This window comes from Arthrobotrys flagrans (genome assembly GCF_004000055.1).
Source record: "Arthrobotrys flagrans strain CBS H-5679 chromosome Unknown unitig_0, whole genome shotgun sequence".
Lineage (NCBI taxonomy): Eukaryota > Fungi > Ascomycota > Orbiliomycetes > Orbiliales > Orbiliaceae > Arthrobotrys > Arthrobotrys flagrans.
In genome coordinates this window covers 196,189-212,662 of record NW_027137550.1, presented here as the reverse complement: position 1 = coordinate 212,662, position 16,474 = coordinate 196,189, and the positions used below count along the sequence as shown (strand labels likewise).

The window sequence follows — 16,474 nt, the reverse complement described above, 5'->3', positions numbered from 1 at the left end:
AATATAGCTCTGCTTTCCTTGCCCCACAGCCCGCCAGCCTGCATACAGGCTAATCCTGAAACTGCAACCGCCATGCTCTGGACAGACGTTCAACTCTGCTTAGGAAACCTTTCCGAATCGGCCTTGTGAAGTTGGAATTTTGTCGAATCGTATATGGCAGGAATTGGTATATTAATTTGTTAGGAGAGTTAACAAGACTCCTTCGATATCGACTCATATACTGGATCCAATCTACAGCTGGGAATTGCCAATACTATGTTGATAGCCAGAAAAAAGAAACGCTTCCATAATTAACGTTATAGTTTGATAGACTACCCAGCCTGCTCAATAGACGTAGAAACAATATATTGCTTGTTGGTTGGATTCTCGCGAGGCCCGGTTTCGTAGAAACCGAACCCCGATTCCGACAGCTAGATTACGATACCTATCATGATGGTTTTTCGGTTGAAGGCTGGCTTCCTAGACTTGCAGACATCTTAGTGGCCACGTGGACTCACACAGTTCATTTTTGTCACGACAAATTTACAACGCTGGTGCAAAGGCCGAAACTCATGAGCCCCACAATTGGTATGTTCTGTGATTCAGGTTAATGCAGCCGTTTAGCTAGTGCCTTGCAACAGACTGATATGCAAACTGCATTCTCATCGTTATATAGATGTTAGCGCAAAGTCCATATGCTGCGTACTTTAGTACAGATATGATGCTTGGGTTCAGATGCTAAAGGATTTGGCTTAAAGGTCCTGGCAGACTGCATGGGGAAATACTAGAGATTTCAAAAGATAAAAAGAGCTCACATTCAATATACAATTAACAACTAAACCGGGTTACCTTTTGAAGCTGTCAAAAAATTACAGAAGGCAAGTTGGTGACTGGAATGCACAAAGACTACGAGAAGACGAAGGAGTCCCCCATTTCATTATTTTCGTTGCCTTTAAGTAGGCGTGGTCTCGTTAATATATAAAATCACTCTCCAGCAGGAGACGCATATTGACGTCGGCCCACCTATATTCGAACCATCCCCTCTTTGCCTTCGTGATGTATTTGGCTGCGGTAGGGACAGTAAGAATAGTGAGCATGTGGCTGGAAGGAGTAGAAAGGAAATAAGATAGGGCGATGACGTTAGCGCCCATGGTGCGTGCGATGATGATGAGGATGAGTGAAAGTTAAGCAGATGCATAGCCATGCATCATAAAGAAAACCATTCCCATAAGAAAAAGAAAGAAGAAAAAAAGTGTAGAGAACCTCGGGAGAGTGCCAGTCATTCTTCGGAATCCGAAGAACGATATAGTACCGTCGCTCTCTAACGACGTCCACCACGAGGTCTACAAGTGCGACAACCCTTAATGTCGCACTCGAATGAGCACTCCGAGCAAGAATCGAAGTCAGGGCACTCAGAGTCGTAGCAAACGTGTGGGTGTTTGTGCTTGCTTTCAACGTTCTTAGCCTTGGTCTTACCATGATCACCAAAGTCCTTAGCACCACCGCCTTCTTTGCCTTTGCCTTTATCCTCGGAGGCAGAGTTCTTAGGGTGGTGTTTCTCTCCGACGAGGGGAAATTGAATCTCTACAGTAGGAGCTTTAGTTCCGGCACCTCCTTGAGCCTTGCAAGCTTTCTTCTTAAGTTTTTGAATGTCTTTGTCGAGCTCATGGAGACGGGTTGAGAGGAAGGCACGAGCGGCGTCATCGTGGTTGCGCATCGAACGCTCACGCTTGATCTTGTCCTTTAGATGACCTTTCTCGTGGCGGAGTCGGGCGTTCTCCTCTTCGAGACCACTCATGTATGGACCAGTGTGGAGTGGTCGAAGAGTGATCGGGGTAGCTGAAATATTAATCAGTACGCACGAAACCAGAAGGAGATATATATATACGGTAGGTATGATTCAAAGAGAGAGAAGGATACTTACTCCCACCTAGGTGAAAAGCAGTGATTGGGACAGGGCCAGCAGGAACGGCAACCCATTCATAATCGCCTTCAAGTTCAAAGCACATGTGATTGCACATGCGATGTTCATCGAAAGTGACATTCTTTCCACCAGCCTTCTTGGCACGATACATATCCTCCATTTTAGCTCCGCGTTCTTCACGGTCGACGCGTTTCTTCATCTTAATGAATTCTTGAGTATCCTTGTACTCACGCTCATTCTTGCGCTCTTCTTGAATACGCTCCATTTCAATTTCCATACGCCTGGCCTTACAGGTATTGCAATTGCAACTTTCGGCGTAGTGATAGCTGGAAGAGCTTGGCTTTTTGCCGTGATGTTTATCACCATGGTCAGTTGAGTGAGTGCCAGTGGATCCGGTGGTTTTGGAGTTGCAGTGATGAGTTGGGCAACCGGTTGGGACAACATATGGGATGAAGGTGGTTGTCTGCTGAGTAGTGGTAGCAGGTGGTGGCCCATAGAATTGAGCAGGTATGAAATGTCCTAGATGATGAAGATGTGGCAATGGAGGATCCGGGGGAAGACCAGAAGTACCAGCATTTCCGGCCTTTCCGGCCTTTCCAGTACTTTTCCCATGGGCACACTCATAGCAAGCGCACTTTCCCCATAAATACATAGTCGTTAGCCCTTAAGTCCTTAAGGTAATGCAGAGACTAGGATAGAGTATATTGGAACTCACCTTCTCGCTATCGTCATCACTACTTTCCTTGGAACGATGCTGATGATATTTCTTGCCAGAGGCTCCCTGAGGAACAGTACCTGGGAAAGCGGCACCTGGAGGGATACCACCTACTGGAACAGCGCCAAGGGGGGCAGCACTTGGAGAGACAGGGTAGTAAGCAAACTGGGGGTTGCTTGAAGTCCCTCCTTTGAAATAGATTGGCCAGCCATAGGTGCCATCGGGTCCAGGGGTCTGCATTACGGTTGCGGTTTGTGGGACGGGATATCCCCAAAAGTAGCCAGGTCCCGGGCTCGTGACTGGCGGTGGAATGATATGAGGGACTAGAACTCCTGGAGGTGGAGCTGCACAGAGAGAAAGAAGGAAAAGCTCAGCTTAGAACCGTGTCCTTTGGGGGAGCAATGATATTAAAGAAATGAAGAAAGTGGAAATTAACAGAATAGAAGAAATGGAGATGTTTGAGAGAAGTATTCGTAAGAGAGAAAGAGGAGTGTGGGAAAGTGAAGAAGTTGTTGAGGCGATAGTGGTTTTGGGAAGTGCTGAGCAAGGAAAGAAAATAGTTATACGCGGTTGAGTACCTACCTTTGACATAGATGGGCATCGACATTGCGTAAACTTTTGGATTAGGCATTTTGACGACACTTTCTAAGTATAACCACCACATATTAGCTCACCACCTCCTCCCATCAAAACCAACAACCGAAGAAATCAAACATCGAGCACTTGGATTCTAGGAAGTTCACTTACCAGGATAACCACGGACGTTACAAGCGACAAGGGTTAGAATCAAGTGAGGTCGCGGTAGCTAGAGTTCGAAGGCAGGGTAGACGTTAAGTATGTATTCACACTTCTCATCTTGAGTAACATGTATGTCAGCTAACCACGACGCGTCGCCGCGTAGACATTCGGGGATTACAGCTCACATACCTATCTGGGCTTCGTAATGCACTCAAAGGTGTATGAAACGATGATACTGAGGGTATTGAAGGTACGGGGAGGGTGTGGGTGATGATAAAAGGGATGTTCGATCGAAATGAGAGTAGCGGTTGAGGGTGAGGGAGGAAAGTCGAGAGAGCAGGCAGAGAGAGAAGAAGTCAATCCGAGAGCAAATCCGAAGAAAATATTTCCACGACAGCTTCAAATTGCAGCAATGACTAGCCTCGAGGCTATATTGGGGGCGAGATTATACAGATGAAGGGCAGAAATGTGGCTACTCTTCGGGGTTTGAACCATGAAGCCGTTCTTTGCATCATACGATTGAATGGACTCAGCGTCGAGAGATCAGCTTGTGACGGACTTCATCACTATCATACAGACAAAGACGATATGTCATAATGTCACTTCGTCAGCGGTGTCAGCTATTATTATCTAGCGGGCGTCTAGTTCTGAGGCTAAGGGGGACATCGATGTACATTCGGCAACTACTCTGCGAATTAGGATGCATGTGAATGCAATGGTTCTACCGGAGGATGGAGGTATGCAATATCAAATCCTGATTGCGGAACAGATGGAGAGATTTCAAAACCAAGCTCTCCATGATACAAACAACTTATTATACGCAAACGGACGACGCTTCGGAACCCGTATATTAGTCATCGAGAGCATATATCCGCAATGATACTTGTTTTGTCCAAGTTACATGTTCGAAATCCAAAATACCACACGAGAATTGCGTTGTCAACAATGGGCTTGTTCAGCGCCCGAACTCGAAGCCTATATTCGGCGTAATTTTACTGTTCGCCAAATCTCTATGGCTTTGTGACCTAGTATTCTGCTTCTCATGTTGAATTAAACAGTGGTTGTCGATCGCAGTCTCATAATTATGGAAATGTGCCAGTCGCGTTTCATGTCGCCCTATAGGGCTGATACATCTCCATACCCTGTTGATTTCAAAATTCGACACAAGGTAGCAAGATCATAATGCGTCGGCATGTCTCTGAATTGGACTCTCAACTTGGCTCATTCGAGGTATTGGTCATTTTTCCATCATTGTATTGCTAATGTATTAGACATGATGTGGCGTTACTAATCAGCTTACTCTGCCTACGCGTAGACATCCGTATGCAGAACCGTATATGTATCATCGAAGCGAACAGGAAGCCCCATCGTCAGCAGTACGAAGACAGTACATAGCCAAGAAGCTCAGTTCTCGATGAGAACATAATAAATTAGCTAGTTTTTTACGGAATTTTGTATCACCCCACAATATCTCAGACAAAGATTCCTTCGGTCCAGGTATTTGGCATTAACTAGCGTACAGCAACTCGTTTCCAGAATACGCTCTCTAGTTCATGCGACGCTCAATGGGGCTTGAATTGGTGGAATAGTTTGCATAAAGCATCACACCTTTTCAAGTTGTACGACGTCAAGGAGATCGCTAATGGTATCTTAGAAGTTACACGGTTCTCCGAACTTCAATTCTGTATGACTTGTGAATTCAAGCATGAAGGCGAAATACGAGCTAGAGCGATTCAAAAGACCGAAACGAACCTGCATCCGTAGCTATCAACCTTACTCACTTCCTCGGGTACCTTCTTACATCTGCTGTCTCAGGAAGCTATTCCAAGGTACCTGTTCCCATGATACCCCCACATCACTCTTGACTAAAGATAATATCTTACTGCTACAAAGGATAGATCAATCCCCAGTTACCGTGGTCCGTAAGCTCCGGCCTTTGACTTCAGGGATCGCGAGATCCGGCGATAATCACCCTTGAGCTTCATGAATTCAGGGTAAAATCTCTGGCTTACCGGTTCCGAGTATGAAATCCGGGCAAAGACTTCTTCCCTTCACCCATATCATACATACCCGGCGCCCATCATGAAAACTAGGCCTCTAGTACGAGCCTTTGCAGCCTACAATCCCATCCACTTTAGATGCCACTTTTTCGCAATTTTTATATTAAATCCTGATACCGATCTTCAAGGGACCACGTTCGTTGCCCCAAAAGTGTCAGCCACCTAAGCCTTATAACAAGTAAAAAAATTTCAGACCAAGGTGTAAAGTATACGTCGAGGGTATATAACGCCATGAGGCTCCACATAATCCCCGCGACCTCTCCCATCAATTGCCAAAAAGTCTATAGTTTTTCCAGGTACCCATTTCCAACCTGCATATCCACTTCGGTTTCACCGTCAGCACTAATGCCGAAGAGCCCTCGGATCATTACCCTGTAAACAACGCATCGTGTCATACTTGCTACGCACAAAATTTCGACGCGGCAAACGATATCCTTGACCGGAGTGAAGAGATACGTATTGAGAAAAAAAATTTACAACGAGGGAGGAAATGCTGACAGGACCCACCTCGGTAGTAAATGCTTCTGGATAAGCAAACCCGGATCCGCACAATATTGCAGGCGGACCCGAAACTTAGCTATCGGTTACGGAACTGTTGTTGAGATTTTGCGTTTTAGGCGACTAGGCTTCCAATCAGAACGGGATTTAACAGTTGACAGCTAAGAATTATTATCCAGAGATTATAGCTATTATGGCGTATCTTGACATACCCGGATGACCGTGGAATGATCAATCCCCTATCTCAAAACGTCGAGCAGGGAAGGTATATGGTATAGACAAGAAATGCATGCATAGGGAAAGCGGCGACGATTCTGCTCAATTGAGTGTATGTGCATTGCATAGAAATATGCTAAATTGGACTTGTCAAACCACATGTACCCCATTGACATCTAAATCTTGGTTAGAGAAATGATAACTCGGTTAATTAAAACGACCATACTGCCGATGCCACCACGTATCGGTCTGGGTACGGCACAGGTTAAAGTTCGCAATTGCGAGGTATGTGCTATACGCACTGATACGGCATGTAAGAAAACGGAGCTTAAGCATCTCCCGAGAGCAAATATGGGAACTTAGGGACGGGTAGATTCAAAGGAAAATATTAAATCTTACATGTGTAGATCTTTAGAGCGAATATATGTACGTAGAGCCAGTGCTTGTGGGCCAGGGAGTTAAACTGGCTTCGAACCCGGCCTAGTGAGTATTGAAGTTCAGGGTAGAAGGATGTTGGCCAGCCGAAAGTTACACGAATGTTTTCCTGTCAGTATGCATATATGACTAATCGAGGGCCGCATTTATGCACCCGCGGTTATCTCGATAACAAACATGCAAACGAAATATATTAGGGCCTCATAACGCTAGATATTTGTCATCGGTGCATTATTGTGGGCTGGAGCATGGTTCGACTATCGGTGCTACAGTTTTAGTTTTGTTACATAACGGGAACTCTGCTAACTGGTTCTGATAGCATTGATACCCAAGATATTCCCAAGAGTGAAATTCTTCTTTGTACCGGATACATGTTTCATACGGAGCCTCATGATCACTTGAAAGGTTGTCCACTAACATCATGACTTTTCGCGGGATCATATCCATGCATCTGCAACCTCCAACCGAACTTTCCCTTTGACAAATACATTTGATTCTGCCTTCTAGGCATATTAGACCCTTTCTTCCTTTCAATGACGCAAAAGAAACGAGCGAAAAACAAAAGGGTTCTCCACACCCGAATGTTCCCTGATTGCGCCCGCCTTCTGTACAGACGGGAACGACCCAACCTCTTGGTTGTACGGAGGCGGTGCAAATTCGAGGGAAAGATACTCGATTTAGCAAAAGACACAGGGCCTTAAACGAACCAACAGCGTGGAGGGGGGCACAGTCCGGAGAGACTCCGCCACACCGTTCCTGCTTTGATCCACCAGGCGGAATCACGAAAGATTCTATATTTGTTGACCAATGATATTCGAGCATTCTGAGAGTTCCCGGAGCAGCTTCCCAAAGGTTCCCAGAGCATGCTTGAGCAACTATTCTCTGAACATTTCCACATCGCCGGTGGGTACTTGTTGGCAATAACCCCGCTTTTTGTCGAAACGAGAGATGTCGAATATTCTCTTACTCATCCTAAATAAGAATCACTGAGCTGAGAGCTAATGAATTAACCTTTGCACTCAACGCCATGCTGCTTCTCACAAAGTACATGCAAGTAGTGGCAAACTGACAATACATGCGGGTGGGTCTGTTGGCGTAATGATGGCCATGTTGGAGTCAACGAACTGAGAAGCTCCCACGCGCACGGCTACGTGGAGCTGATAGCTTGGACAGAACATTGCTCTACCAAAACCATTTTCTGATGACTGGTCCCTTTTCCACCCGTTATTGATTCGGAAAATAACATATTAGTGGCCCGTTAAGTGTAAGCTTATTGTGTTTCTCGGTCGCTTACATTTCAGCTTGGAGGAAAGATCAACTGAGCTTAATTCCTCACAGGGCTGAAGCCATGACCAGTCCACCGTGGTCTCATGGTAACGAGCTCGACAAAACAAGGCCAAACGAGCCGGAAATGATGAGGCACTTGCCGGACAATGTGCTAATTAAACATGGACCAGATTGGGAAAGAAGGCGCGCGAATTGTGATTCTTTCGACGGAACTTCCCAGCGAATCGGTGGCAATTTGTGGCCTGACCCTTCTAGAGCTCGAGTGATTGGATATCGATCTTGAAGCTTCTTCACCACCGACCAATCCTATCTCGTCGGAATCTGCAAAAAAAAAAAAACGAACTGGAATGTCCGATTATGTACTGTGCAGAGATTACTGCATCCACATATATCGACATGGATTATTCAAACAGTTATTGACCATTTTCCCCTCCAAAAGCACTGCTAGAAGACCTTGCTTGCATATCCACAAGGCTGATGCTCTATTTAGTAAATTTCAAGCTTGACACGGATCGTTTTGCCAGTTCAGAAAATCAAGTCCAGAGGCCTGCCTGTTTTTCCATGCACATGCGGTGTGATTGTCTCATGCATATTGAAGAGAGACCTGCAGGCGAGACTTTTTTTTCGTTGGGACTGGTGAGTGTGTTCTGTTCTGGGATTCTGGGAGAAAGCGCGATTGGCTCTCCGAAGCTTTCCCAGCCGTTTTATCGTGGGCGAAAAGCACTGACCCCGCGCGAGCGAGAAGGGTCGCATAGAAATCTAGAGTTCTTGTGCGCGGAAATCTCCATGGAACAATGCGCTATATGACGGCCACATGAGGTCTGAAATGGCTGGAGCATAGCAGCTACTTAGATTCCTAAGCAGCCTCGAAGCTTCAAGCTCGATATAGTTCGTAAGTATCCACAGTTCTGGTCGAGGCTTTCCGACTAGACTACTGGAACTAATAGGTAACCTGATGGCGATGTTATTTTCTCAATGTCGCACCAAAGGAAATGAGTGAGAACTTTCCCCCCCTCAACAGCCCTATGAGAAGCGACCGGACGATAACCCGTGGAATTGGGATACCACGGAAATCGAATACAAGTTTTATTGCATCGTTGTAGCTTTTTTTCCTGGATAGACCAGGGGAAATATCCCTCACTTCGTGCTGCTGCACCGAAGACTGCATGGGGCTTTTGTGGGAGGTAAGGCAGAAGTCACGAGTTGGGTTTTGGGCTCGACTATTTTCGGCATACCCGAACAATACTATTACCTGTGTTATACACGAAAGGACCGGACGAACTCTTCGTCTTCGACGCTGTGTGCGCGTTTCTGCAGCTGCAGTCTGCATTGTGGTCACTTTGACCGGCCTTTCTTCCTTTCTTCGACATGGTCACCCAATTCACCCGTTCAATGGTCCAAAGGTGGTATCGCAGAAGGGATGTCTTTCGCTTTGGATGCGCGGCCGGCTCGAGAGGCGAGTTTCATGCAGGCCCTATGGCCTACATACGATTGTGATACCGACTGATATATACCCTTTCGTATCCCCCAGAAGATTTAGGCATCGGCTCAATTGATCAAATCGATTCGTGGGCGTGGCAAATCTTCATATGATCGGGCAGCGCATCTTAATATCTCTATGACCCCTCAGACATGTCATGAGCTCGCTGGATTTGCATTCAACCGTCTGGTTCTAGCGGTGCTAGTTAACGAAAGGCAAGCGGTTAGCGGGATCGGTATCATAGAGCGATTGCTGTAACTTCCGACAACCTTTGAGCTCGTTTGCCATTCTAGGTTTCGTAAAAGCTTAATCTACTGTTGTTATACACGTGGAGGTTGCAAGTTCATATGGCCCCACTGAAAATTGCATTGCCCTCGCAAGCTGGTTGGCTCCCCCACCTTGACCTCCTCCAACATGAACCAACCTGCCAACACGGTGTTAACGACAAAAGCCAGCTAGGAACAGCTTCGACTTAATTTTAGTTTTATGAACGAACAAAGGTAGTCGTTGAGGCGATGCTGCGTTTGATTAATTGATTGTGAAGGAAGTCGCCTTTGTCTTCCAACGGTTAGCGAACGGCCGGTCCAGATGCTTGTGTTCCAATTCTCTGATGATGGGCTCCTCCCGGTCACACAAATTTACCAAATTTACGTTTACACAGGTATGCACGGCTCCAAATTGAAGTCATCTGAACCATCAAAATTACCGGTCCCGATACCTTTTGATTCTTCAATTTATATTGGCAGCCCTGCCTGCAAAGTTCGTTTTTAAACTAGCAAGGCTGCATGGAACCCGTGAGCTCGAGCAGGGAAGCTTCTCCCCGAACCTGCGACAGGTTGGAGCAGGAAGGCTCGCCAAACCCTCGGTGTGATCGAGATTTCTACCCCGCCCATTGGTTAAATTAACCAACTGAGACATTTTAATGACTGACATCGTTCCGATTCTCTGGACTGTTGCTAGACGTGAGACATACCAGCCGAGAACGAGCAAGGGATCATGGCCTTTGTAATCCCACGGGATTTTCCAACGCATAGTATGAACATGGGCCCTGGGCGAGGCCAGACATCCCTACATACATTAATATTACGGGACGGCATAGTATAATATGTATATCGAATGTATCAAAGTCCCGACGGGTCAATGCAAAGACGATACAAATTGGCTTTGAATGAAATCCGCAAGCGATCATGAAATCTCGACTTGAGGAGAAAGGACAAAGTCCTATCGACGGGACGGGTAACGTCTGGGATCGATTTCAGAGGAAGGTTCCGGGCCTATACGGGGTTAGTCTCCCCTGATTCTTAGCCTGAATATGGTTAGCCTTTTTTCCACAAGTTGAAAGTCCTGGAGTGGTAAGGTGCAAGCTGCAGAGATGATTTGGGTGATAAGAGGGCTCAATCGCCGAATTTTATTGCCTGGACAAGGTCTAGCGAGCCCAAAATGGTTTGATAGCAATGGCCATAGACCAATGAAAATGCTCTCCAGTTGCGCGAAAGAAAGCAGGGACTAGCTGGAAATGGTAATCACCCAAGGTTCCACAAGATCATATGAAAACTAAAAGTCAAACCTCGCCCATAACAGACACAAAACACCATCAAACCGTGGAGAAAAAGAGCTTGACCAACCAACCAACCAGCAACCAAATTAGAATACGGAGTCCAGCACGCGCGCGTTTTGCCTCCTCCACAGGAAGACGAAGAGGAGAGAATAATCATGGAAAACCCGTTTGCCGCTTTCCAAATTTGTCAGATATGCTCTGTATATGAACAAAGACTGGAGAGTATCTCAGGGACGTGCATTTGCCACCCAGAAATCATCCCAAAGAGGATTCATTCTGCGAAGCGCATAATTGAACTCTATCAAACCGTTTGCCCTTTGACTGGGGAAGGTTTGAAGCCTCGTGATCCGAGGATCGAATCGAACGTTTGCCCGGACCAGAGTTTACATAAAGTTTTTTTTATCACAATACGATATGCAAGTGAAAAGGCAAAAGGGCCAATTCGCTTCTAAAGGGGCAGGGCTTTCTAATCACCGTGGATCGATCGCACTCGGAACTGCAATTGCAATAGGAGGCGTTTGGGGTTATTGATGGCAGGTTTTTTGAGTACATTTCTCGCATAATGCCTCAATATCACGATATGTCTTCTTGATTCTTGGTTCCGCTCTCGCCTGTTCCAATTTCAGGGATGAGGTGAACCTCATTTCTGGAATGTTGATGAGAGGACAAAGGCAAGAGAAAACCCCAAAACTTGGCGACGATCTCTGCTACGTGGGGCGGGACGGTTGAACCTGACCCCTCACCTGGCCGCCAGATCCCTCAAAAACCGTGGCCTTTCAGGTGCCAGTTTCCGTCGTTCCGTTCGCTCCTCGCCAACCAGGAAAGCAGGACGATACAATGTCTTGGCCACATAAACTTGACTCCTCAGTCCGACAAAAACGTGGGCAGGAATGGAATGCAGAAAAAGCATCACACAATAGCCTCATCGACTGGCGAGCCGCGAATTCCTGTCGATATCCTTCGCAGGTGACTAGATACCACAATGGGAGAGGCCTAAAGCTAACAGGCCTACCAATAGTTCTGGACTGGTCCTTTCGTTGAGACCTCTCGGTCATTTTGTGCAACCTGAATTTAATTTCCCTCCTAATCGGGCGGTCTTACATTTTGAGATTGTTGCGGAAGGGACCGTCATTTCCAACGGCCGGGTGGAAGAATATTTGGCCTTGGAGGCCCGGTTGATCTCGGGGCGAGAAGACCGTCAAAGGTCATGTGTTTCCGAAGCTCCACTCGCCACGATATTTTTTCTCTATTGAAATGCGGAATATCTGCAGGGAAACTTCGATATTAACAGAAATTGTTGTTTCTTTCGCGGAGTTTTTTTTTTTTTTTTTTTTTGTTTGTTCGCCGCAATATCAATGGATCATATAGCCGTTCCAGACCCCTGGAGTCTTTCCCTTGCTTCATGGGGGCTATGGCCCCTGGACTGACCACGTTTTTTGCCATATATCACCAAAGTAACAACTTATCATCCGGATTTGATATTGATACAATAGCGGTATTATCGACAGTCGTGTCGGATTCCACAAGCAACCTCCCCGTTAGTGGCAAGATGAAGCAAGCCATCCTTAAAACCTCGATACTAAAATTTTGATTCAGTTTATGTTTTAAATCCACAAAAAACAAGCCAGTGTGACACAAAGCAAGTCGCTGCTGGAAGAGAAAAGACCTATTTCAATTGCGGCGTCTACGATACGGGGCAGATATGGGATTTCTACCAACAGGATGGCCGCGCACATAGGGATATGACGCCACCGAAAACGGAATGTGATATGCGGATTTTTCCATCGAAAAAGGAGATTGTGATAGGCGAACGCGAAGGCGCCTCGAGCACGCCTCCTATGTATGCCCTGTTGACAGAAAGCCCCCATTCACAGAAGACACGGCACTAGCAAAACGTGGGTTGTCAAGATCCACTCCGCCGGGAAGGAGCTTGATCAGGATAATTATTGAAAGGCGGATGAAAGCGATCCTCCTGCTGGATCAACCCGTCTTTTGTAAAATGAGTGCCAACATTAAATGCGGCAAACAAACAATTGAGGGATGTTCTTGAAAAGAACAACATTTTCTCGGGTAATTTATTATGAGCATGCAGCTGGAAACAGTGTGATTCTTCTAGTGCAGGACTGGCAAGGGAGGGGAATGGCATGAGACCCAATCCAGCCAATAGAAACACAGCCTTAGCGAGTCTTTCATGATTTCTTGATCCCGGGGTTATCTTGACCCAGGGGTGATGGGGTTGTTCTCAGGGTTCATGTTGGGGTTTGTCCCATGGCTTCAGGTATAGCTTCATACTTTCATATCGACGGGCTAGATAAGCTCTTCATGATCACATTCCTGGATTGAACAGCTGAAACCGATCACCGAAAACGAAAAAACAGCTCTAACGGAGATACAATCTGGAAGAGTACAAACAAAAAGCAGCCATGCTAGACGGGGGACAACGGGTGTGGGGCCTCTCTTGGCCGCTTAAGGCCTGAAGGTGTTGCATCCATTTCAAACTTTTTCGAGGATTCAACCTGAACCAGACGGTTAGAGATGGCCCACTGCCGCTATCACCAATGCGTCGACGTTTTTCCGACTATTAGGAAACTAACAGCTAACGGCCCAAGCAAGTCAACAAGCAGTGTGAGTTGTGCAGCTTGGACCTTTTTTTTTACATGCAACAAACAGAACAGACAGGCGGAACAAACGTAACATCCAATTCCAATTCAACATGAAGCATGGGGCTACTCAACAATCTTAATTAAAATGATATTGCGGTTCACGATTGAAGGAGTTTTCCACCATACCGCACTATATGTATGGTTTATAGTCATTATCCTTTAGGATTGGTCCAAAGTATCATGCAAAAGAGATCAAGAACAAGGTCCGTTGACAAGGTTCGGAAGTCTTCGTTGGCACAAAAGTCAAAACACAAACACTTGTCTTTTGCGGTTTAGTTACCTGCTAGCAAGGTAACAAGTGGATAATGATTACGTCAAGATGATGATATTGCTGACTTTGCAAGCTTGCAATACATATTCGACTGGGTGGGGAAGTGGAAAGGGGTAAGCGTCGAGGATCTATTGGATTCTCTGACCGTCTCAAGGACCATTTGAGGTTTCAAGGAAAGAAAAAAAAATCAAAAAAAAAATCAAGCCCGGTTCGATTCGCATTCTCAGGGTTGCGGGATCAAGCAAAGCAAAACGTCTAAAGGGCCGCGATGACAAATTCTCTCGACCGTGAAGCGTTATGTTCATTAGGTGCATGACCGATGCTTTAGCGACGTGAAGCCAAGCGAAAAACCTAATCGTCTGATTCATCACTGACGATGAAACCACGATAGAGAAGAAGTTGTCACTGAATTATTGTAAGTACGGGTATTTTGTGCCCTTCCGTTGACAGCAGATCGCCTTGTGAGGTTGACTGCTAACAAGAATCAAAGCCTTCTGGGACTTTAAAAGGGAAGACCCCACCAAACTACGAATTTAGCGACAGGGCTGTGGTCTTGGAGGAAGCTTGGCCTCGAAGAATGGCGCTAGGCACAGATCGGGAAAGGGTTCCCACCGTCATGAGGACCTTGTTAAGGTTGCTGCTATTCCTGGAATACGGCGACTTAAACCCGACCTGGGATGTGGTCATGCCAATTTCATTTCTGATAAAAGAGAGTTGGGTGTGGCCCAAATGTGCTGGCACTGGACATGGCCTCTGTATACGGAGTAGTACGGGTTTGTTAGTTAGTCCGCTAACAACTAACTAAAGAACGACTAATGCACTCTCGGACGATATAGAGAATTGGGATCTCAATATTGATAGGCGGTCTGCAGACAAGAACTGTGCTGGCCGGGGAAGGGGTTATGTTTAGTATGACCGATAACCATTTACTCTATACATGAGATGCATGCACAACCCTCGTTAACGGCTAGGGAGGAGGAGAAGGTACGGAGTACATCGGAGCTATGTACTGCTCCATAAGGCACCCTCTCCGCTGGTACCTCCACCATTGCGTTAGGCTGGACACTGGCGCCTCCGGGTATCCGAATATTGCGACCCGTGTAGCAGTAGCTATACACAGTAGACGTCTCTACGACACGACATGACAATGTTCGGATCAATTGATGAAAATGATCCTTGAGGGGAGTTCTTTGACAATAACGATGATTCTCGCAAACTGAGAGCTACATGTGCTAACCATACAGAGCTTCGAGAGGTCAGATCTGGACCCTCGAGATTGAAAATTTTCATCACGGCGTTAACTGAGCTCCCCTCCCCCTCCCTTCTCTGCGTACTCCGCGTATCGAGAATCGCTAACGAGAGAGATTGTCACAGAACCTCCCCTCCCTTGCAATTTGGCCGTTTGTCACGATAATCTCGCCAAAGAAAAATTTTGATTACCCAGTGTGTCTCGGGCGACAAATTTGAGTGAGGGGAATGCAATCCACGTTGGACGAACGAACAGGGGTAAACGAGCGATTCGAGACCCAAAACAGAAAAGGCCGTTCTGGCATCGCTTTCACCGACGACGCTTCAGGAGCAATCGAGCCTGACCTCCGGGGGCCGTGCCCGGAGCATGCCCTGCAAGGTTCCCAGATGGGGACCGACCTCCAATTGGAACCACACCGTCACCGCTCAGAAATTCAAATCATATCAGTCGAATCCCGCAAGCACGCAGGCTGGGAGCCCTGCCACTCTGAGCACTCACGCTTGGTCGAATTCAGCAACATCACCACCGGATTCCTGGTCATTTGCTTTTTTGGTTCATCCGGACCCACCACAGAACCAACCCCCGTCCGCACGATGAACCACGACAACGGGTCTGGTGCTATGTACATAGTGGGTGGACTCGAGGGAGGAACTTTTCCCCAGCTGTTTCTTTGTACTTGTCGACAACCGCAGCACGGAGAAAACGGAAAAAACAAAAAAACAAAAAAAACACAAGGACGAAAAGCAAATACCCTCACACCCATACAATAAAAAAAGCAATGGCCGGATGCAAGGTTCTTGCTGCGCAGTCCGACCATTTTTCTTTTTGCTCCTTGCACCAGAGTTGGCTGCTGCCCTATGGCAATTCTTATTCCCAAACCTTCGACTCTTAATTGGGCTTTGGGGAGCAGACTCTCGAGATGCATATATTCCTCCTCATCTGCCCTTCGGTCTATGCCCTACCTTTTCATAAGCAGCACCGAATCTCACGAAAGGCACGCCAATCTTCCTTAACGATTACCAAGCTTCCTCTTGAATCTCCAGAGACTCTTCTTATTCGCTTAAGCAGGAGTTTCGCTCATATAAAAAGTGCATCCGTCCCTTAATTTCACAGACGCATATCAATCGTCTACACAAGCATCTGCTATAATACGCAAGATATTTATTTGGCAGACAGACAAAGTCAAAAGGCGTAGCCACAATTCGATAATATCATCGTGAATATATTAAATCGGCTTGATATACTGGTTTTCCCTTGCAGTTCTCTCGACAAAGTCAGCCTGAGGATAACAAGCACAGCAGCGACCAAACAAGGTTAACTACACCGCCTCGCTCCAGCCATTTCCCCACCCACCAGCACTGTCGCATTCGCACCAACGCACAACCATATTAAATACCAGCG

General features: G+C 46.5%; 1 protein-coding gene across 1 annotated transcript; it reads right to left on the bottom strand.

The window, feature by feature from the left end:
• Positions 1-1,300: 1,300 nt before the first annotated feature.
• Positions 1,301-3,249, bottom strand: DFL_003173 (uncharacterized protein; the record flags this gene model as incomplete). Its single annotated transcript, XM_067632073.1, has 4 exons — positions 1,301-1,818; positions 1,904-2,537; positions 2,619-2,962; positions 3,201-3,249. The coding sequence occupies 4 exons, from the start codon at positions 3,247-3,249 to the stop codon at positions 1,301-1,303; spliced, it is 1,545 nt and encodes a 514-aa protein (XP_067490379.1).
• Positions 3,250-16,474: the final 13,225 nt, after the last annotated feature.